The 23,974-nt window shown below is 46.9% G+C and overlaps 1 protein-coding gene across 1 annotated transcript; it reads left to right on the forward strand.

Annotated features, from left to right (window-relative positions):
- Positions 1 to 2,962: 2,962 nt before the first annotated feature.
- Positions 2,963 to 15,464, forward strand: LOC148508093 (uncharacterized). Its single transcript, XM_088445266.1, has 5 exons — positions 2,963 to 3,079; positions 9,029 to 9,178; positions 11,347 to 11,532; positions 11,876 to 11,996; positions 14,398 to 15,464. The coding sequence occupies exons 2-5, from the start codon at positions 9,101 to 9,103 to the stop codon at positions 15,375 to 15,377; spliced, it is 1,365 nt and encodes a 454-aa protein (XP_088301392.1). The 5' UTR covers positions 2,963 to 3,079; positions 9,029 to 9,100; the 3' UTR covers positions 15,378 to 15,464.
- The last annotated feature ends 8,510 nt before the right edge of the window (positions 15,465 to 23,974 follow it).

Consider the following 23,974-nt stretch of genomic DNA (forward strand, 5'->3'; position numbering starts at 1 on the left):
TGGGGGGTATATGTGCTGGACATGAGGATGTATAATATGTACCCAGGTCTGTATGTATGAGGTGTAATGCTTGGTAGTGACTGTGGGTATGGGCTATATGTGCTGGGCATGAGGATGTATAATGTGTGCCAAGGTATGTTATTGTATATCAGTCATCGAGTAGCAATAATAATAAATGTATTCGAGACACTGACCAGGACTAAATGGCTCAGGGAAAAGAGGAAGACGTAATAACTGTTTCATATTTTCATACATTTACATTCATAGTATTCACACTAGGGCCGAAGTGGGGCAGGAAGTATGTGGGTAAAGAGGCACTATTGTAAGCACATGCCTGAAAAGGGGGGTGTTCTTAAGACACTACCCACCTTTCACTCTTGGGGGCATACCCTGCACTTTCGTACATGCTGGGCTTCCCCCAAGCTCTCCCCTTATTGTGAATAGATGCTGTGCGCATGCACATGGCATTTAACTACCGGCTGTGAGTACTGCACTGCAATCCCCCCCCCGCAGGATACTGCGGCCCACAGGCGGCGTGGCACCTGGCACACCTGGAAGACTGTTTCAGCAGGGCGCCGGCAGGTAGGGCAGGGCGCATCTTGCCATTTTAAAATCGGGTCGGGGTGTGGCGCACTGCTAAAACAGCATAGCGGGAAGACTACATCTGTATATAACATTAACAAATCGCCTGGTCGTCCGATTGGGCATACATACTAAACGATTTGCACAAAGTTGCTAAAGATATCTTCTCATTTGACGTACATGTACGGTAGATCAGAAGATGCGACAAACGATGCACAGGAGCACGCAATAGTGCGTACACATTAGACGATGTGGACCATTTATCGCACTGTAAACAACAAATCTAGCATTCCCGCTAGGTTGTTTTAGTGGAGCACCTCACCCTGCCTGCTTTCAAAAGGGCAGAATGCCTTTTCTGTCGGTGCTCCACTAAAATAACATGTCGGGTGCCGTCCCCACCTGCAGGCCAGTGTCCCATGGTTGGGAAAAATTGTGCTGCAGTGCTCTCCGCCGGTGAATAGAGAGGGGAGAACCGGGGGAGGGGCAGCCTGTCCCTAAGTGCTGGGCACGCCCCCAAGAGTGATGAAAGGGGGAGCATCTTAAAGACATATCTTTTTTTCATGGCTACGCCCCTTTTCGGGCACGCGCATGCCCTTTCTACAGTCTGGCCACATACTAAAGCCCCATACACCAGCAATCTGAAAACCACAATTGAACAATTTGAAGATTTGTTGCCCGATCTTAGGATTTCCCAATCTAGCAATCTGCGCCCATACATTACAGATCTTTTTCAGTGATTCGCAGATCAATTGCAGCAAACACAGATCTGCCAATCTTGAAAGGCCCATCATTTTACTAGTAACAGTCTGCAAATCTGATCAAATCCATACACTAGCAATCTACAGCCCCAATCCATCTGTGACATCCATCATGTTGGACAATCTGATTTACCAATTCCAATCACTTTTTGGGTGCAATCTGTGAAGACCATACATTGCAGATTTTTATACACAATCGATTGCTGATGTATGGGGGCCTTAAGCTGCCCATACATCAGCAACTGTTTGTCGCGATCCCGCGATGTGATGGGAAATGCCGGCGATTCCGGGTGGAAACGCCGACCGCCCACCAGAGATGTTCAGCGATCCGTCGCAGGATGGCTGAATTTTTACTTGTTAAAATGTCCCCGATTAGACAATCACGATCATTTATTGATCGCGATCCTCAAATCGGGAAAATCCAACATGTTGCATTTCTGCGATGCCGGGTTGCAGCATCTCGGGATCGCGGCAATCCATCACAGATGTATGGGGCCCTTAAAGAAGTGAATAAGAAGCTGGAGCACGAGTAAAGGCCCCTATACATCAGCAATCGATTGTGGCAATTCTGCAATTGATTGTGTATAAAAATCTGCAATGTATGGGCTTCACAGATCGCAACCAAAAAGTGATTGGAATTGTTAAATCAAGATTGTTCAACATGTTGGATTTCACAGATGGATTGGGGCTGTAGATTGCTAGTGTATGGACATGATCAGCAGATTTGCAGACCATTACTAGTAAAGTGACGGGCCTTTCAAGACTGCCAGATCTGTGTTTGCTGCAATCGAGCTGCAAATCACTGAAAAAGATCTGTATTGTATGGGCGCAGATTGCTAGATTGGGAAATCCTAAAATCGGGCAATAAATCTTCAAATTGTTCAATTGTAGTTTTCAGATTGATGTATGGGGGCCTTAAGAAGTTGGTCAAATAAGAAGCCAACTTCAGCCTCCTGCTCCTTCCATACACACTGTTATCTGATACACGTTTCCCTGATCACTCATCACCAAGTCAGTATTAATACAATAACAGGACACCAGAGTCTGCTCCACTGGTATTGAAACAACTAAGTCTAGACACCTGTATTATATATAATATAGCACCAGAGTCTGCTCCAACTGTGCTATAACAGCAGGACACCAGTCATCTCCCCCCCAAATCATAGACTCAGACTGAACCACCTGTATTGTAGCAGGGCAACAGTCTGACAGTCTGCTCCACCACTATTATACTAATACCACACTAGGTGTAATATAATAACATCAATAGGGTCTGCTCCACTTATATAATAATAAATATAATTTCCCGCTGCCAGACACAGCAGTGGCCGCTCCTCGCTTTGTTTCACAATTCACGCTGCACAGAGCGATGATATGATACCGGGAGTTGCTAGAAGGGGACACGTCACCTCTGGTCTGTGGACCGCAGGGGGCGGGGTGAGGTAGAATGCACAGGCAGCTAGCAACAACCCGGGCCTGATGTCAGGTGGAACGCACAGGCCGGAAGTGTGGTATGTAATATTCCCGAAGTGGATAGATCTTCAGTATTTTTACCCTGATGTCATCACCTCATACCGGTGAATGCGTTCCACCAGACTTCCGGGCTTTGCGTTCCACCAGACTTCCCTGATCCTGCTTCCTTCTAAGCTCCGCCCCCTGGAGCGACATCTTCCGGGTGATTTCTATGTAGCCGTCGGAAAGCAGCAACCGTCTCTCTCGGTTTCCTCGCTATCACAAAGGTAATCCGTTACCCGTTTAGATCATAATGGGGTTTACAGCCATGAGCCGTATCCCATGCACATCTGATCTAATGAAGTGTAAGCTCCTTTGACGAGGCAGCAATGGTGGGGTAGAACAGTATGGTTATAGTAACCATAGGGTGGTATTTCTTGTGCTGTCTCTATATGTATGAAGTCAGCAGTCAGTGTTTATAGGGTTGAATCAGCGGTGAGCGGAGAAAAGTGTTGATGCAACGGTGTGGAAATGTAGGACGCAGGCCGCAGCACCTCTTCGTGCCCTCCTCCTTCACCAGCCTGGACCCTCTGTGCTACCAACGGAAAGAAATCAGGGAGTCCAGTGTTACTGTATGTGCCGCACTAACTGGCTCCATGAGCTGACTCATGGCTAATTGGATTGACGCCTTTATATTTGGGCACACGTGATAAGCTGTCTGATAACGCAGTGCTAGGTGATTATAGATGTATGTAATCGTCTGGCTGTCTGTATAACATGATAATTGTCTGCTAACGTTACCCTCTGCAGTGCTAAATGATTATAGATGTATATAATCGTCTGGCTGTCTGTATAACATGATTGTCTACTAACGTTACCCTCTGCAGTGCTAGGTGATTATAGATGTATATAATCGTCTGGCTGTCTGTGCAATTCCCGGCCTTGTAACCTTACATTGCGTGCTGTCCCGACTTCCTGCCATATCTGCGAATTCAGTTGCTGCTTCACTGCAACCTGTTAATAAGAGTAGTTAGATGGATTGTAATGTGGCTATTCTCTATAATGACCAGAAGGGCCCTCTGCTGATTTCCCTCTCAGCCTATACGCAGCCTCAGGTAATAACAAAGTAACATGGGGGATCAAATCTTGGAGAGAGATAAAGTACCAACCAATCAGCTCCTAACTATCATTTTTCTAACAAAGGGCCTGATTCAGCAAGGAACGCAGTTGCTAATACGCACGCAATCTGTCGATTGTTGCGTTCTGCGCATGCAATTCCGATCGGAACTACAATTGCAGAGGCTACGCAGACCCAGAGCAGAGTGATTGACAGGAAGTGCCGTTTGTGGGTGGTGACGGAGAGGGTGGTCGGGCAAACACAGGCGTGCCAGTGCAGCGCGCATAAATTATGCACTGCGTGGCCATAAGCAGCCAAAGCACTGATAGCAATCTCTGAGTAAGGTCAGGACTTGAGCAGATTGTTTTGCTATGTTGCCCTAGTATATGGATGTGAGGAAGTGGGCGTCCTTATGTCAGATGCGGTCGCAATGTGCATGCAAACATTTTTATAGCACCGCTGATATTAGCAACTGCGGTGTGTGCGTATAAGCAGAATTGCGATCCTTAGTGAATCAGGCTCACAGTTTGTAACATGACAGACAAGAGATGATTGGTTGGTATTTTATCGCTTTCCAAGCTTTGATGAATCCTCCACTAATGTGTGATATTGAGACCACTTATGGTTCTGTCGCGGTTGCTGCCTGACACAATGCCTCTCGCTTAGGGATTGTAACAAAGAGAAACGGCTCAGTTGCCACTGACTCTGAACCGTTGATTACAATACAGTGTTCTCCCCAGGCTGTCTTTTGTGGGTGCATCGCCTGGCAGATACAGCATACACCCCCCAAAAATAGACTGTAATCTGCATATAATGGGAGGAGCAGCCAGTAATGGGGTCAATGCATTAGTGCATTTCCAAGAGCTGCAGCAACTATCTGATCCTAAGTGGAGAGCTAAATAAGCATTAGCACATGGATGACACATTCTATGCCCTGTCACTCCACAGACCCACAGGGACTGGTCAGCTGCTGCAGATTGAACCTATTCCACCTAATGAATTAGCTAGGACAGGATATGCAAAGGACAATCAAATAGTTTAGATACTCTACTACAATTAGTCTAAAGTGGCCAGGAACGATTCAATTGGTAGGAAAGAAGCCAGAACCTCCGCTGACTGATGGAGGTTTCTCGGCTGCATCTCAACGGCGGCAGCCGGCTGCGTGACCCCATGGGTCACCTTAGGCAGTTGATGTCCCGCAAAGATGGTTGATGCCTCCTGCTGCATTACCATATCGGCACAGACGGAATGGCATAGCTGCTTGCGAGCAGATTTGCAATTCCGTCTGAAGCTGAATCGGGCCCTGTGTATGGATTACTATTATACATTAGTTTATTGTAGGGAACAAACACAATTTCTTATTGTTAATATATTTTTTATCTAGATACCACTGGTATACGATATTAGATTACGATCTCCACAGTAACCAGTAATTACTAGAAGTAAAAAAAATAGCTTTTTAAATGTTTTTAACAGTTACCATCAAATGTGAAAATGTATATATGTGACACATAGATGTGGATAACGGGTTGTAGTCAACGTCCCCGACGAGATGCCGGCTGTCGATATACCGGTGCTGGACATAATGCCGACGCCGCTATCTCTTCTACGATCTAGATCCCGACAGCCGGTTACCCGAACGTAAGAGACCGAACCCAGGTAAGTGTTAGCCGCGGGGAGGGGGTTAGGTATAGGCACCCCCTGAGGGGAATTTCGGGTTAGGGCCCCCAGGTGGGGTTAGGTTTAGGGTGTGGGAAGGAAGGGTTAGGTTTAGACTCTCCCAGGGGGGGGGGGGCAGACTTGAGGTTAGGGTTTGGCACCCCCAAGGGAGGGTTAGGTGGGGGGGGACGGGACAGGGAAGGGTTAGGATACTTACAATCCAACATCGGGATCTCCTCCTGTTGGGCTTGAACGGTATTTCAATCCCATTCCGTGGATAACTAACTTGTGAGACTAAACCGATAATGATATTAAGTCATCTAAGGGGCATAGTCATTAGCTGCAGGACTTACCATGGGCTTTTAGCTCTCAGGTGAAGTGCCCCCAGTAAAGCCCGTGGTTAACGCACGGTAAGGCGTAAATTCCAGATTAAATTACCAGAGCCAGTGACATCACTAGGGGGATGTGGAACGCACCAGGTGACACCAAAATAGCAGAGCTGCTCTGCTATTTTGGTGTTAACTCCTCGGATGGTGTCACTGTGCAGTGGTGATGGATGAAGGGCGCATGTGCAAATCGGAGCGCTGGGCAAGCCCCCAGTATGCCGGGAATGGGGGTATGACACCCAGTAGCTTTGTGGATACTAGTCACGTCCCCTTTTCTGTGCGCGCATGAGGAGTCCACAGTGACGCTCTGGGTGACATCAATCCTACTGATGCTACTGCCTGGGGCTAACCAATTACACGAGCAGTAAGCCCCATGGGTGCATTCTTCCACTGGATGGTTATGGACAAAAACTTCACAGAGTGGTAACATTCATCTCAGAAGACATATTAGGGGGTTGAGGTCCCAGTCGGAACTCTGGTTGGTGCTGGGCAAAATTTTGACCCGTGGAGCCTCTTCTGAGCCCACCACTGGATGGTTATGGAAGACATCACATAATAAAACCTAATGACTTGAATATTTAAACTGCAAGGTGGTCTGGCAGTCTAATATAAATGCAAAATGCTCTATGGTGTGGATAAAGTAGAATTAAAAGACAGCACTCGGAGACTAGTCTATAATCAAACTTGTATTGGAAACATCTTGCCGAAATTCAGAGCTCTCCGGCTTTTTTTTTTTTTTCAAGGCTTAACAATACATAAAGGACAAAGCACACCCTAACGTCCCCCGCCGATGACATCACTCTCAGTGCGTGCCGGTATCCAAGGTGACCAGACACTAACTGGGTAACCCATCTCTCCGCTGTGAATGCAGCTGGGAATGGAAATATAACTATTAATAAAAGATAGTCAAAGGTAGCCATTCAAACGAGCTGTATGATAGTATGGCATTATCAACGTATAAACATATAAATTATAAGCCCGTTATAATACCTCAAGGTGTTGGACCATATTGTCACATCCACCTTGATTTAATGTCCTGTAGATATAGTTAATAGTCAACCCTATTGCATGCCATCATGACTAGTAACGTCCCGGAGACGAATAGTATTAATTGAAAACACTCCAATGGAATTTCGCAATCAGTCCATTAGGATTGAGGACGTGTATCCAATTGGCTTTAAGTTTTAACAGGCGGCCTCCCCTATCACCACCTCTCATAGATGGAGGAATATGGTTAATGATGATATGTCTAAAAGAGGCCAAACCGTGGCCATATTCTGAGAAGTGCCATGCCACTGGTTGATCTGATGGTTTACCTGATATTGCAGTTCTTATGGCTGACCGATGCAACGCCATACGTTCTCTCAATGTTCTGGTGGTTTTGCCCATATAATATTGTACGCATGGACGTATAATTAATAAACAATATAGGTCGAAGTGCATGTAAGAACATGTTTGATGTTGAACCTCTGTCCATTGTGCAGATGGGTAAATTTGGAACCTGTCAATGTATGTCGGCATGTAGTGCAATTCAAGCACTTATCAAACCATGGGGCTTTTTCAAGAAGTTTGCATTAGACGCAGTGGATGCACCAAAGCCTGTTATGTCCGTGTGGACCACGGATTAGGTATGTGATCCCGACTGTCTGGTTGCCGGCTATCAAAATACAGACAGCAGCATCCCGACAGTCACAATCCTGACACTAAAAGGTAGGTTCCATAACACTAACCCTTACCTTCCCCGATGCTTAAACCTAACCTCCCTCTCACCGCACCCTAAACCTAACCCTCCTCCCTTAGTGCCTAACCCTAATCCTCCCCCTAGTGCTTTACACTAACCCTCCCCTATCCCCCAATACTTACCTTAAGGATGCCGGCGGTCATTTTTCTCGAGCCGGGATCCTGACTGTTGCCAGTATTTCGGCGCCAGTATTTAGACCGTCGGTTGACTACATCCCGTGGACCACTATGTCTTTAATACTTCTGCCGCGGGTAAAGCAGGCCATGGGCCTTTTCATTTTGAAACATGGCAGATCTCGATATGTGGCAACTATAGGCCGTAGTGCCCTATAGGGCCTTTCGAACAACTGAATCTAATCTAATTAAATTCCAATTTCCATGGAATAATGTCAGATTTGTCTTTATTCGTAGATTTAAGTACCTCTCTCCGGGTTATGCTTAAAACTTCTTGTTTTTGTGAACGTAACCTGGATAAATTATAATCGCGAGTTACAAATGTATCTATATTTTTATTGAATACCTGTGGGTGGTAAAAAAAATTATAGATAACTTTGTAACTCGAGGTTATGATTTATCCAGGTTACATTCAGTTCCTCTTGCCTGCCTGGGGTGTCGCTATCTGCTCTGGTGCTTCTAGCACACTGGTCTGTTTGTTGCATAAGCTGAGTGTGCTAGAAGCAGCAGAGCCAGAGAGCTACACCCCATAAAGGAAAGAGGTACAGTACAGGTGCAGGGTGCTAGAATGAACACTAATAAATGTGTGTGAAGAATAACATAATGACTGTGTTCCAGAGTTATGGGGCATTTTAGGAGATGTTCCTAGAGCTTATCATGAACAAATCTGTTGTATAGTCTCATCAATGCATAACAGCACACCCCATTCTATGTATGTATGTATTTATACATGGATGTTATCTGTATGTATGCATATATGTAATATGTATATCTCTAGGAAAAAAGAGTGAATAGTGCTATTGTGTCATTTATATGTTATTGTCAGTTTCTAGAGTGAAATTAAAATAGAAACCAATTATCTGGAAAACACCTTGTTCTGTCCAATGTAACTTATTCCTAGTGGGGCAAAGAGCATCTGATCTGTGTCTGGGAGGAATAAGACCCCTGGCCAGGAGAGGAGCATTGGTGTAATATTATGCAGTACAGCGTTGTGTGATGGGCTCTGTGGCGTGGTATGCGACTGGGTCACAGGAACGTATGACAGACACTGACCAGAGATCTATGGCTGGGGGGAAAGAGGACACTTACTGGTCATTCAGTGTGACATATCTGACTATATTAACTGTGTTCTCTGTGATGTTTTTTATATTTATTCATAGACAATCCAGCTGTGAGAAACCAGAGTCTTTATTACACATCACACGTTCTGTATTCTCACTGATTCACTCAGGATGGATGAGGACAGAAGTCAGAAAACTGAAAGAATATTACATCTCACCCTGGAGATCATCTACCTGCTCACTGGGGAGGTGAGAGGGTCTGGGAGTGTCAGTGACATCACTTATATCTATAGTAATAATACAGGGACATGACTGGGGAGGTGAGAGGGTCTGGGAGTGTCACAGAGACATCACTTATATCTATAGTAATAATACAGGGACATGACTGGGGAGGTGAGAGAGTCTGGGGATGTCTCAGTGACACCACTTATATCTATAGTAATAATACAGGGACATGACTGGGGAGGTGAGAAGATCTGGCAGTGTCTCAGTGACATCACTTATATCTATAGTAATAATACAGGGACATGACTGGGGAGGTGAGGGGATCTGGGAGTGTCACAGTGATATCACTTATATCTATAGTAATAATACAGGGACATGACTGGGGAGATGAGGGGATCTGGGAGTGTCTCAGTGACATCACTTATATATATAGTAATAATACAGGGACATGACTGGGAGGTGAGTGGCTCTGGGAGTGTCTCAGTGACATCACTTATATCTATAGTAATAATACAGGGACATGACTAGGGAGGTGAGAGGGTCTGGGAGTGTCACAGAGACATCACTTATATCTATAGTAATAATACAGGGACATGACTGGGGAGGTGAGAGAGTCTGGGGATGTCTCAGTGACATCACTTATATCTATAGTAATAATACAGGGACATGACTGGGGAGGTGAGGGGATCTGGGAGTGTCACAGTGACACCACTTATATCTATAGTAATAATACAGGGACATGACTGGGGAGGTGAGAGGATCTGGGAGTGTCTCAGTGACACCACTTATATCTATAGTAATAATACAGGGACATGACTGGGGAGGTGAGAAGATCTGGCAGTGTCTCAGTGACATCACTTATATCTATAGTAATAATACAGGGACATGACTGGGGAGATGAGGGGATCTGGGAGTGTCTCAGTGACATCACTTATATATATAGTAATAATACAGGGACATGACTGGGAGGTGAGTGGCTCTGGGAGTGTCTCATTGACATCACTTATATCTATAGTAATAATACAGGGACATGAATGGGGAGGTGAGGGGATCTGGGAGTGTCACAGTGATATCACTTATATCTATAGTAATAATACAGGGAGATGACTGGGGAGATGAGGGGATCTGGGAGTGTCTCAGTGACATCACTTATATATATAGTAATAATACAGGGACATGACTGGGGAGGTTAGAGGGTCAGGGAGTGTCACAGTGACATCACTTATATCTATAGTAATAATACAGGGACATGACTGGGTAGGTGAGGGGATCTGGGAGTGTCACAGTGATATCACTTATATCTATAGTAATAATACAGGGAGATGACTAGGGGAGGTGAGAGGGTCTGGGAGTGTCACAGTGACATCACTTATATCTATAGTAATAATACAGGGACATGACTGGGGAGATGAGGGGATCTGGCAGTGTCTCAGTGACATCACTTATATATATAGTAATAATACAGGGACATGACTGGGAGGTGAGTGGCTCTGGGAGTGTCTCAGTGACATCACTTATATCTATAGTAATAATACAGGGACATGACTAGGGAGGTGAGGGGATCTGGGAGTGTCACAGTGACATCATTTATATCTATAGTAATAATACAGGGACATGACTGTGGGAAAAAGGTGAGGGGGTCTGGGAGGAAAAATACCTGCAGCCAGGAGAGGAGCATTGGTGTAACATTATGCAGGACAGCGCTGTGTGACACTCTGTTGAGATGAATGCGGCTGGGTCACAGGATCGTCTGACAGACACTGACCAGGGCTCTATGGCTGGGGGTAAAGAGGAGACTTACTGGTCATTCAGTTACATCACACATTTATAGTAATAATACAGGGACATGACTGGGGTGGTGAGGGGATCTGGGAGTGTCACAGTGACATCACTTCTATGTATAGTAATAATACAGGGACATGACTGGGGAGGTGAGGGGATCTGGGAGTGTCACAGTGACATCACTTATATCTATAGTAATAATACAGGGACATGACTGGGGAGGTGAGAGGATATGCAAGTGTCACTGTGACATCAGTTATATTTATAGTAATATTACAGGGACATGACTGTTGAGGAGATATGGGAGTGTCACCATGACATCACTTATTTCTATAGTAATAATTCAGGGACATGACTGGGGAGGTGAGGGGATCTGGCAGTGTATGCAGTGATAGTGTATTTTCCAATAGGATTACACAGTAGTGAAAAAGACATCTGGAGAGTGTGAGACACCCAGCAGCCATCCCTCTGTGTCAGGACGATTGAGCAGGACCCAGAATCCCATCACGGTGTTTCCACCTCACTCCCATAAGAGAGACAATGACCAGAAGATCCTGGAACTCACCAACAAGATCATTCAGCTGCTGACTGGAGAGGTGACTGCTGGCAATGGGACATTATACAGTAACACCAGGCGATGTGTCTGGGTGATGACTGGAGATGGCATGACTGCTGGAAATGGGACATTATACAGTAACACCAGGGGCTGTGTCTGGGTGATGACTGGAGAGGTGACTGCTGGGAATGGGACATTATACAGTAATACCAGGGGATGTGTCTGGGTGATGACTGGAGAGGTGACTGGGAATGGGACATTATACAGTAACACCAGGGGATGTGTCTGGGTGATGACTGGAGAGGTGACTGTTGGGAATGGGACATTATACAGTAACACCAGGGGTTGTGTCTGGGTGATGACTGTATCATTGTGTGTGTCAGGTTCCTATAAGGTGTCAGGATGTCACCGTCTATCTCTCCATGCAGGAAGGGAAGTATATACAGGGACACAAGGGTCTGCACAAGGACCTGAAGGAGATGCACCGGCCCCTCGTCTCACTGGGTAAGAGGAGACTTTCATATATTGTGCAGGAGAGAGTAGTTATGAGGGCTACTTACATACATATAAAATCTGATAGTCATATATAAACCTTGTATTCAGTCACTGGAGTCACTTCCATTAGCTACGAGGAGGGCGAGTTGCACCCCTCACTTTTTAAGGAGCATAGTAAGGTCGGTTAGAATGAGAGCAGGAAAGCTTTAGTAATGAAGTGTGGGCTGTATGAAGCTTTGGAGAGAGGTAGAGAGTCAGAGGGGGAGAGTTCCAGGCAAAGTCATGGAGGCAGGAGTAGGAGATAATAGTTGGGAGACGCTGCGGTCGTCAGTGATTGTCGCCCGTCTGCGCATGCGTATAATTCGCAGTGCACGTGAGCAAGCCAGTCATTGCGATCGGGAATCGTGCGCTCGTTGTACACAGACTGGACGCTACTTTGAGTACCAGAGCCGTTTGTGGGTGGTATCAGGGGAAGGTGCTTGTGAACGGGGGAGTGGTGCTGCAAATGCAGGCGTGTCTGGGCACAAAAACAGAGTTTAATGGGGTGTGCATAATTGGCAAAGGTGCATCATTGTACACGTCACTTGGTTGTATTTCAGCCTGCAGTGATCGCAGTGCTTACGGTAGGATATAGTCAACCACAAGCGATGCAATTGTGTCCGATGGTACCCGATGTACCGATGATTACATACACTTCTTGGAGATGACTTGCTCGAGTGGGTGTCTGCATACACGAAGTCGTCGCACGCCAAGACATAGTGGGCGTGCTTATGCCTTCCTGTGCGATCGCCTGCCTTGCTGGGTGTGTGCCGGATTTGCATACGCTGGGAGCGAGTGTGTCTGAATGAGCTCAATAGGTTCTTAGGAGATGGGGAGTCAGTGTAGGGCCCGTAGTAGAAAGGAGGCAGAAGAAGTTAGTTTGGAGAAGCTGAGCCAGGGAGCAGCATTGAGAACAGATTAGAATGGAGAGAGATGGGAGTTGGGGAGGCTAAAGTAGTCCAGTTTAGAGATGACCAGTGAGTGGATGAGAGATTTACGTCTAATGAGGCCCCCTTTTCCTTCGCAGTACATGTCCTCTCCAGGAAGTGTATAAGACAATCGGTAACATTGAGAACCATCGGAGGCATACGCAGTGCTTGAGGTAGACCCTACCCTACCTCAAGCATTGCGACGGCTTCAGTCAAAAATACAGCCAGGTGACGGGTACAAGGATGCTCCACTTTAATTATGCACGCCCAAAGAACGCCGTTTTGACGCTCAGACACGCCTTCATTCGCTCATCCACTTCCCCTGGTTTCCTGGACCTTCTCCTTTCACCACCCACAAACGGCACTGTCACGCAAAGTAGCGCTCAGTCTGTGTACTTCAAGCACACGATTCCCGATCGCAGTGACTGGCTCCCACACGCGCACTATGGCTTATGCACAGAAAGCGGAAAGCGGCCAGCTACGAACGAATGCAGCCTAGCTTAACGGGTCTGAATTTCCCTGAATGCGGAGATTGGAGTAGAGGAAGGAGCTAAGGATAACTCCAAGACACTGAACTTGTGGAATAGATGAGAAGCCAGATGGTGGTAAGATGATCAGCTCAATCTTAGGCATGTTAAGTTTAAGAAAGTGGTGAGACATTCATGAACATTTTCGATACCTTTCAAGGCACATTTTCTCCTGTTTAAGGTGAGCTGTTTTGTAGGAGAGGGATCTATGGCCCTGATTCAGAGCCGGACGCTCTGACCAGAGCGCTCGCTCTGAATCAGGGCCCACCTCCATAATTATGGAGCATCCTCCTGGACGCTCGTATAGCTGTGGGTCACCACCCACAGCCTATACGAGCGTGCAGGTTGATGGTCACGATGGTCTTGACCATCGCGACCATCGCCACTGCGAGCCGGAGCCTGCGGTTGAGTTTCTCAACCGCAAGGCCCGGAGTGATTTTGGCTCTATCAGAACCAAAATCACTCCCACTGACATCACTAGTGATGTCAGTGGGCCGGCTTCTGACGGTAGGCGTTCCCTTGGGAACGCCCCCATCTGGGAGGCACGCCCACCAAAGGGGGCGTGCTGTCAATCAACATCGACAGCACGCCCCCTTTGATCAGACACAACGAGCGAAGAAAAGTCCTTCGCTCGTCGCGTCTCGCGCATGCGCACGACGGACCTCCCTCCCTCGTGCGCATGCGCAGTGCACACCATCGACCCACTTGCGAGCGGACAGCCGCTCGCGAGTGGGTCTGAATCAGGCCCTATGTCCTTTTTATGAAGTTTTAAACTGATAATCCACTGTTAATCTTTTTCATGTTTAGAAGGTGTAGAGACAGGTACCAAAGTTTGGCCATCCTGATATTTTATTGTCCATGAACATTTGCTCCTCAATGTAAACAATAATGTCTATCTCATACATTTGTTTCCAGTAGATGGGCGCACAAGCAGGAATACCTCGTCGGGAGATCTCATCGTGTCTCCACATTATAAAATAGAAGATAAGAACATCAGACAAGATTCTCCAGGAAAAAAACATATTATCGTTATTGTACATCCAGCACTTCCCATTGTAGATATGTCATCTGGTCCCTCTAACCATGAGAAATGCTCTGATAACTCAGGGCTTGCTATACATAGTACAGCTCATAAAGATGATACAATATTTTCTTCTTCTGAAGCTGGTAAAAGTTCTATCTGTCAGTCAGTTTTAGTTAGACATCAAAAAACTCACACAGGTGTGAAGTCATTACCATGTTCTGCCTGTGGGAAATGTTTTGCAAAGAAATCGCGTCTTGTTAGACATCAGAGAACACACACTGGTGAAAAACCATTTCCATGCTCTGAGTGTGGGAAATGTTTTACACAAAAATCCAATCTTGTTACACATCAGAGGACGCACAGTGGTGAGAAGCCATTTACATGCCCTCAATGTGGGAAGTGTTTTGCAAATAAATTCAGATTTGTTCTACATCAGAGGATACACAGCGGTGAGAAGCCATTTGCATGCTCTCAGTGTGGAAAATGTTTTGCAGGTAAATCCCGTCTTGTTCTACATGAGAGAAGTCACAAAGGTGAGAAACTATTTTTATGCTCCGAGTGTGGGAAATGTTTTAAAAGTAATTCATATCTTGTTAAACATCAGAGGATACACACAGGGGATAATCCTTTTACATGCTCTGAGTGTGGGAAATGTTTTACACAGAAAGCAGATCTTTTTAAACATCAGAGGACACACACAGATGTGAAGACGTTTCCATGCTCTGAGTGTGGGAGATGTTTTAAAAGGAAATGTAGTTTTGTTATACATCAGAGGACACACACCAGAGAGAAGCTGTTTACATGCTCTGAGTGCGGGAAATGTTTTACAAGGAAATACCGTCTTGTTAGACATGAGAAGTCACACAGGTGAGAAACGATTTTTATGTTCTGAGTGTGGGAAATGTTTTACACAGAAAGCAGATCTGGTTATACATCAGAGGGGACACACGGGAGAAATCTTGTACATGCTCTGAGTGTGTGAGACGTCAACACAAATCAAAGCTTCCTAGACATCGGTGGGTACGCACAGGGGAAATACAATTACAATGAGCTGATATGCATAAAATGGGTGCACTGATACTAAATATTGTAAAAGCTGTATATAATAAATGCAGGCATGGATACTTTTACAGAGCATAAACTCCAAGGGGATGGGTACGGGATGCTGGCGCTTGGCATCCTGACGGTCAAAATCCCAACGCCGGCAGTATCCTAACCATCCCTCTCTCCCTCCCCTAACCCTCCCTCCCTGGCAGGTGGGGAGCGGGTACTAATTACCCAGGCTCGGGCTTGTTGGAGGGTACCCGAGTCCGGCGCCGCCTACCTCCCTCTTACCTCACAACAGCCCCAGCTCCAAAATATTTTTTTTTCCCCCCTAAGGGAGCATGGCCATGCTTTCTGCAATTAGGCTACGCCCCCTTTACCTAGGCGCGGAGTGGCTCTCGACACCTATGCTCCCCAGTACCTGAACCTAACCCCCCCCCTCCCCCTAGTGCCTAAACCTAACCTCCTCCTTCCCACACCTTAAACATAACCCTCCCCCATATAGTGTCTAATAAATCTAGGCCACAGTCACACAGCATAATAACATGTTACAATGTTATTACCAGCCATAGATATAAATGGGATCTGAGTACTCCGTATATGGCTGGAACAGATCTCTCAGGTACGGAACGTATTGGGGTCTCATTATTGGATACTTGCACAGTAATAGTAGACACATGTTTGGTATATAGAGTGCTAGGTAGTATATAATACCTACAATGGGCTGGTGATATAGGGGCGCATGTAACATTGGGCTCATTACTCTATTAGATATTGGTATCACAGTAATAGCAGACACATGTTTGGTATTTAGATCCCTAAGTAATATATAATCCTTGCAATGGGCTGGTGATTAGGGGAGCATGTAGCGTTGGGCTCATTGCTCTACTAGATATTGGTATCACAGTAATAGAAATCTATATACCAAACGTGTCTGCTATTACTGTGAGACCAATATCTAATAGAGTAATGAGCCCAATGCTACTCTGAAATGAGCGATTGGTTTGTAATAAGAATCCATGTATCCTCGTCTGCTTTTATATGGGAAAGTAACAGTGGCGGATCTAGACTTTACTTTTAGGGGGGCGGTTTAATAATTAACACTGACTCCTCCCCTTTCTAATGATTGCTCCTCCCGCTTACAGTCCTGCCCCCAAAGTGAGTTTCGGTGGTGCCTGAAATTATAATACACAAAGGGGATAATTCAACTGTTTTTTTTACGCCAATATTTGCATATCGCCCGACACTTTAGACAGAGCAATATGCAAATGTTTGTTCCGGTGCCGGACTCTCATTTTTTGTGCTAATCAGTAGGGGGTGAGCAGAAATAATAGGCGTCCGTGGTCTGCATGGCTGATTGGAGCAACAATTGAATTGCTGCGCAGGGCCCCCAAAAACATTTGAATCGTCCCAAACTCATTTACTGACTTTAGACTGTTATTGCAACAGTTTTGGTCTACCAGCGGGAACTCTGACAACCCAAATAAGCATCACCTGAGAACATCACCTGAGAACATTAGTAATTGACACAGAATACATTATTATACACTATTGCTCTGTTTCTTAACATTGCACTCTACTCAGATACCAGTACTGCCAGCCTAACAACATCTCTGTAATACATATACTGCATATACAACCTAATATATGTCACAGGAGCCCCATAAACACACAGACCTCTGATCCCCAAAACACAGTGAGACCATAAATGTATCCATGCAGTACATTGTGTCACGTAAAGTATAGACATTGTGTTAATTTCGGCAAATGCCACACTAAAGGATCCCCCCCCTTACCCACACACACACATACACATACATCACATACATAACATATAAATTACACACACAATATATATATATATATATATATATATTACACATAACACACACACATATGCAAAAAAAAAAACAACCTATAGCAAATTTTAAAACAGGAGCCTTTTATTTATTTTACCATCACCAATGGTATCTGAAATACACATATTGAGCTCCCCCTCCCTTGGATCAGCCACTGGATGGTCCTACCTGATGGCGGAGGGTCCCTCCCTCTTCAAGTTCTAACTAAGTGGTCTGTAATGTGTACCACTCAGTCCCAGTCAGCATGTCAGTTAATTTTTTCCCCCTATCCACATGCTGGGTTGCTCCAGCGGTGGCCATGTTGGCAAAAGACGCAATGACTCATGGGATTTGTAGTTTATCTTTACTGCTCAGAGTCTGAGCAGTACAAGAAAAAACTACAAATTCCATGTCACTCCACTTCTCTGGCTCCATGGGTGCTGTCTCTCCACCCAGTTGTATGTGCCCGGCGTGTCCACTGTCCTCGTCCCGGCTGACACTCGTAACTGGCTAGGGCTGTGTGTGGTACGGGGGGCAATCGCCCTGATCGCCCCCCCCTGGATCCGCCACTGGAAAGTAACTGGTATATTCATTAATGTGTAAATTAAAAAATCTGTAAATGTTGTAATTTGTTTATTTTTTGCTTAACAATATCCCTGCAACTTAAATGTAATAAATGACACTGCCTGACCCCTGTGCTGTAATGTGTATGGATTGTATACTGGTGTCTGAGCCATCACTATGACGCTGCACCTCTTGTCGTACCCCAGGCGCCTTTGTTGTCTGTGAGTGAGGAGGGGCATGTGCTGGGATTGCCGAGTCGCCGTATTTCGTGTAAGCACCAGGCACCTTTTATGAATCGCATTTTATCTGTATACATATTTTACACTTGTATATCTGTGTGCTGCTGAGTCTGCAGACAAAGCACAAAGGAACTAGGGGCCTGATTCAGACCCGCTCGCGAGCGCGCTAAGTGGGTCGATGTTGGCCAAGTGCGCATGCGCACGAGGGAGCCGGCTCCGTCGTGTGCATGCGCGAGACCCGCATAGCGACAGGCAAGCCGTCGCTATGGGTCTTGCTACAAAGGGGGCATGCTGTCTATGTTGAGTGACAGCACGCCCCCTTTGGGCGTGCCAGGGGCGTTGCCCAGATGGAGGCGTTCCCATGGGAACGCCTACCGTCTGGGGCCGGCCCCACTAACATCACAAGTGATGTCAGTGGGAGTTCTCTCGGCTCTGATAGAGCCAAAAGCACTCCAGGGCTTGCGGCAACGAGACCCTACCACAAGGGTCTCGTCGCAAGCCCGATGGTCTTGACCATCCCTGCCATCTTTTTCCCTGCTCGCTATAGCTGTCGGTGGTCACCCACAGCTATGCAGGCGGCCGCTGTAAAAAAGAGAGGGAGGGCACTGATTCAGAGCGAGCGCTCTGAAAGAGCGTCCGGCTCTGAATCAGGCCCTATGTGTGGTAAAAAGCTGCATCCGCCGCGTCATAGCACTTCATATACAGATTCATCCCCAGTCACACAGATATACAAGTGTCACATGGCAAATTAATCAGCGCTGTCTCCTGGTGCGTCTGTCACATACGTGTGCGTGTGGTGGTATAACGTGTTACTGCATGTGTAGATGGATGTGTGTGGTGCAATTACTTCCCATGGTAAGCAGTTATGTGATTGGCTGTCCTGGAATGATCAGCATCTGTGTAGGTGATTAGGATAAATAGCAGCAGTGTGGCCACAAGCCTGCAACATAGTCCTGCCTTATAGTCCTGGGCTAAAGTCCACAGATCAGAGTTAGTTATGGGATGTTCAGAGCTCAGCGACTATGCTGGTTACTAAGCAGGTATGATAGGATGCTGATATACTTTTATATGCCACACAAAGTAACACTCTTCCCTTCTTCATCCTACTATGCAGTTCAAACGGCTATCGACAATTATTTCTTTTTCAGGGTCCATAGGCTCCACAGGGAGACCTTGGGGTGTAGGTGGCGTATCTGGAATACAGGCACCACGAGGTAAAAGCTTTCAGCTCCAAGGATGCACTGGTCCACTCTCCCTATACCCCGCCCCCGAGCTAGAGGCACCTCCGTTTCGTTGGTGGCCGGCCGGAGTCAGGTCACCATTACGCGGGGGGCTGCTTAGGCAGCCCTAAAGCTTTTTATTTTATCATTTCTTTATTTTACCTTTTATCTACTTAGAGCGCGCAGCAGTAGACTGTCCATAGGACGTCTGCGCTGCCGCTCCGTCACCCCTCCGACACCAGTTCAGGCTGGGGATCTCGGCGGGCATCCCGGGGTCCTTGCTAGTCAGGCCCCGTTGAAGGACCCAAAATGCTGCCGGACGTTAAGGGGACAGGCAAGGCGGGTTAGCATTCATACCTCCAGTCTCAGGGGATAGACCAGAGGTGCTGAGTGTGGACGCAGGCTCAAGCCACCGCAATCCTCTAGACCACCAGGGACAAATGGTGCGGGAATCAGCGTCACGGGGGGTTAAACAATCAGCAAGGGGAGGTCAGCTTCCCCATTAAAGTGGCTCCTCAGCTCATGGCGCCTTTCCTCTGTAGTCTCTCTTCTCTGAGCTGTTCTCTTTCAACCTCAGAGGTATCCGGCGGCCATTTTCTTTCAGTGGAACAGTCGCAGCTCTTTCAGGGTAACGCAAGGTCCGGTCCCCCTATATACCTCTCCCTGGAGTTAGCATATGTAGAGCTATAGCCTACCAGACACTGAGTCTGGGTAGTTGATTGTAGTGCCAATTTGCTGTATTTCTGCATTGTATGTGACTTATGCTAGAGGTGCCTGTCTGTGTCTGTTTTCTACTGTCAGCATACTGTATATCTATACCTTTTCTCTGATTCTGCCCTAATACAGGTGTAGTTAGGGTGGTTCCTATACCTCACATCTATAGAAATATTTGTGAGGTTTGTCACATACGGTTGTGTGGTGCACAGTGCCATATTTAGGCTGTGGACTCCTGCAGTTTACCCAAGCATCAGACAGGAAAAGTGTATTGCTCTCCTCCTGGTATCCTATATACTCGTGGTTGCATTATACTCAGTGCCATATTGTGTGTTATATTACTCTTCAGATATGTCTGACAAGGGTAACGAGCACACTTCTGTACCCATTTTGCTATCTTGCTGATTATGTGCAGCAGGTTTAAATCAGGCACCTCAACCCCCCCCCCCCCCCCCCAGCATCGGTACAGGAGCCCCCTTGGGCTGCCATTTATTAGGTTCTGGCCTCCGTTGCAGGCCGCTTAGCGGTTACGGCTGTTTTTCCCCCTATGGCCAGTTTCACACCTGCCATATTTCGAACGGCCGGCAAAAAAAGTACGTTTTTTTTGCCGGGTGTAAAATGTAGTGGTGGATGAGAGCAGGTGGGTTCTTTCACACGGCACGGTCGCCGTGTAACAGCCGGGAGTATCCACTGACCAGGACGGCTGCTGTGCCGTGTCCGTGCCGTCCCTGCATGCCAGTGGTCTATAGGAAACACACACCGGCTGGCTTGTGCAGCAGCATTTGCTGCTGCTCATGCCCAGAAGATAATTTAAAAAAAAAAAACATTAAAAGCGTCTCTAAGCCGCTGCTTGTGAAAGGCACTGAGTGACAAAACTGGCAGGTGTGAAACTGGCCTATAGGGTTACCACAGCAGACAGTTATTCCCTCACAGGGATTACCACAACAGATTATGCAGACTCCTCCTGTGCCTTCACCATGGGTAGACGTTTTCTCTACTTCAGTGCAGAGCCTGGCGGCTTCCTCTACTGCCCTTCAGACCATGTTGCAGGGTGAGAAACCCCTAAACCCAGCTCAGCGTACTGTGTTGTCATCACAGTCCACACTGCTCTCAGAATCTGAGATGTCATCTGATGATGGAGAGGTTGCTGATGCCTCTGACCCCGACTCCCCTCTGCAGGAGGTGGAGATTAGGTCAGTTCCGTATTGGTAATAGAGGATAACGAGCCTGCCCCCAATCCAAACATCCTCTGTTTAAATGGGTAAAGGTGACTTCCGCAGAATTCCCTCTGTTAGATTAGCTAGTAGAACACATGGCTGCTGCCTGGTATGAGGTATCTTGTACACTTTTTCAGATAAACAACTTCATAGGGAGTTGTCCTTAAAGACATCTCAACTCGTTTCCTTAGTATTGCTAAATTTGTACAAAGCAAAATGGCTGTGCAAAGGCCATATTGAATTTCATGAGCTGTATTCACTATAAAGCACATGTAAATATGGAATGCGGTGGATTCCCACATTACACGTTTACTTAAAAGTGCTACATTACCTATGCCTTCCATTTTTTCTTTAAAGGATCCAGGAAGGTGGAAACTTACCTGAAATCTATGTACTCTCTTTCAGGGGCTGTTGTCTGCCCATCCATAGCTATTTCATGGGTAGCTAAAGCTATAGAGAGCTGGTCCGATGCACTTGAGGACTCCTTTCCATCAGAAGCTCCTGGGGAATCAGTTGTCATTGGTTGGTCACATTAGGGATGCGGCTGCATATATTAGAGAGGCTGCTCTGGATGCCAGTCTACTGACCTCTAGAGTCTCAGTCGCAGCCGTGTCTGCTCGCCGTTCCCTTTGGCTGTGCTCTTGGAGGGCGGATGCTGATTCTAAGAAAGGCCTAGAAGCCTTACCCTACAATGGGGAGATCTTGTTTGGCCCAGGCCTGGACAAGATTGTTGACACGGCAGCATCGAAATCTGCGTTTCTGTCTTCAGCATCTGCTTCTTCAAAGCCTCAAACCTCTTCCCTTAGGTCCTTTCATCCCCAAGGAAAGCCCAAAGGATAGTCCTTTCCTAGACAGCTTCCAAAAAGGGCACCTAACCTAAGAAACAGGCCTGGAGCACAAGACGTCCTGCTTCCAAACCAGAGGATAAACCCTCAGCCTGACGGGGCAGGCCTCCCTCTTAGGGATCCCAGAGTGGGAGGCCGACTTCTTCAGTTCGCCCAGTGCTGATGTCAAACCATCACGGATGCTTGGGTAAGAGAAGTGGTCTCTCACGGGTACGCCCTCTCATTCCTTCGAAGACCTCCCCACCAGTTTTTCTGCACAGGCCCTCCTTCAGACACAAACAAGGCCTTACAGATTCAGAAAGCCATACAGTCCTTGCTGCAAGCAGGGGTAATAGTGCCAGTCCCGCTCTCTCAGCGAGGGACTGGTTACTATTCTACTCTCTTTTTGGTTCAGAAGCCAAATGGGTCTCATCAGCCTATCCTCAACCTCAAATCCCTGAACAAATTCCTCAGGGTGCCCAGGTGCAGGATGGAAACCCTATACTCCGTCATACTGGCTATGGAACCTGGGGATTTTATGTTATCGCTGGATATTCAGGACGCTACTGTACCTACATGTTCCTATAACGCCCTCTTACCAGCATTATCTGCAGTTTGCTATACAGCTGCAACACTTCCAGTTTCGGGCTCTGCCTTTTGGCCTGGCCACAGCTCCACTGGTATTTACCAAAGTTATGACTATCATGGCGGCTCATCTGCGGAGTCAGGGTATCCGGCTGCTACCATACCTGGATGACCTCCTGCTGTTAGCAGGTTCTCTAGAAGTGCTTCACCACCACCAGCAACTGACAATTGCTTTTCTACAGGCACACGGGTCATTAATCAATTGGAAAAAGTCCTCCCTGAATCCGTCACAGAGGATGGGTTCATCTGGGAGCCCTACTGGATTCTCAACAGCTGAGAATCGTTCTTCAGAAAAGATCTCCACATTACAACTACGAGTACGCAGATACCTCCACAGTCACCAGGTGTCAGTCCACTTGGCGATGCAGGTTCTGGGATACATGGTGTCCACCTTCGACATGGTGGAATATGCTCAGTTTCATTCCAGGTCTCTGCAGTGGCTGATCCTCTCCAGAAGGAACGGATTACCCCATCGGATCAAAGCACAGACAATGATGCACCTCGCTCCGGAGGTGCGTCTGTCTCTGTCTTGGTGGCTACTGACGTCTCATCTAACCAATGGTCGCCCCTTTTGGATCCCGGACTGTGTAATTCTAGCAATGGACACCAGTCTCCAGGCTGGGACACAGTGACCAGTCTGCACTCCTTTCAGGGCCTTTGGACAGCGATCGAAGCAACCCTACCAATCAACATATTGGAACTTCGAACTGTTTACAGGGCCCTCAAGCTGGCCAAACACATACTACAGGGGAAACCCGTGCAAGTTCAGTCCGACAACACAACGGTGGCTTACATCAACCATCAAGGAGGCACTCAAGTCGGGCAGCAATGACAGAAGTGTCACATATTCTGACATGGGCAGAGGGTCACCTCCTGGCCATTTTGGCAGTATTCATATTGGGAGTTCTCAATTGGGAAGCAGACTTCCTCAGCCGTCACGACATGCATCCTGGGGAATGGTCTCTTCACCAAGAGGTGTTTCAACTCCTAGTGGACAAATGGGGCCTCCCAGAGGTGGACCTCATGGCCTCCCGACACAATCACAAACTGCCAGTGTAAGGGTCCAGAACAAGAGATGCCGAGGCAACCCTGATGGACGCTCTGTCAGTAAAGTGGGCCTGCCTGTTTCCTCCAGTCTCCCTTCTTTTTCAAGTTCTTCGGAA

The sequence above is a fragment of the Taudactylus pleione genome, unplaced genomic scaffold (assembly GCF_031769625.1).
Source record: "Taudactylus pleione unplaced genomic scaffold, aTauple2 ptg000377l, whole genome shotgun sequence".
In the NCBI taxonomy this organism is placed as follows: Eukaryota; Metazoa; Chordata; class Amphibia; order Anura; family Myobatrachidae; genus Taudactylus; species Taudactylus pleione.

Excerpts from the sequence above, each read along its gene's own strand:
- LOC148508093 (XM_088445266.1), top strand. The coding sequence starts at position 9,101 with ATGGATGAGGACAGAAGTCAGAAAACTGAAAGAATATTACATCTCACC. Across the intron at positions 9,179-11,346 it reads TCTACCTGCTCACTGGGGAG|GATTACACAGTAGTGAAAAA; the intron begins GTGAGAGGGTCT and ends ATTTTCCAATAG. Across the intron at positions 11,997-14,397 it reads CCGGCCCCTCGTCTCACTGG|TAGATGGGCGCACAAGCAGG; the intron begins GTAAGAGGAGAC and ends ATTTGTTTCCAG.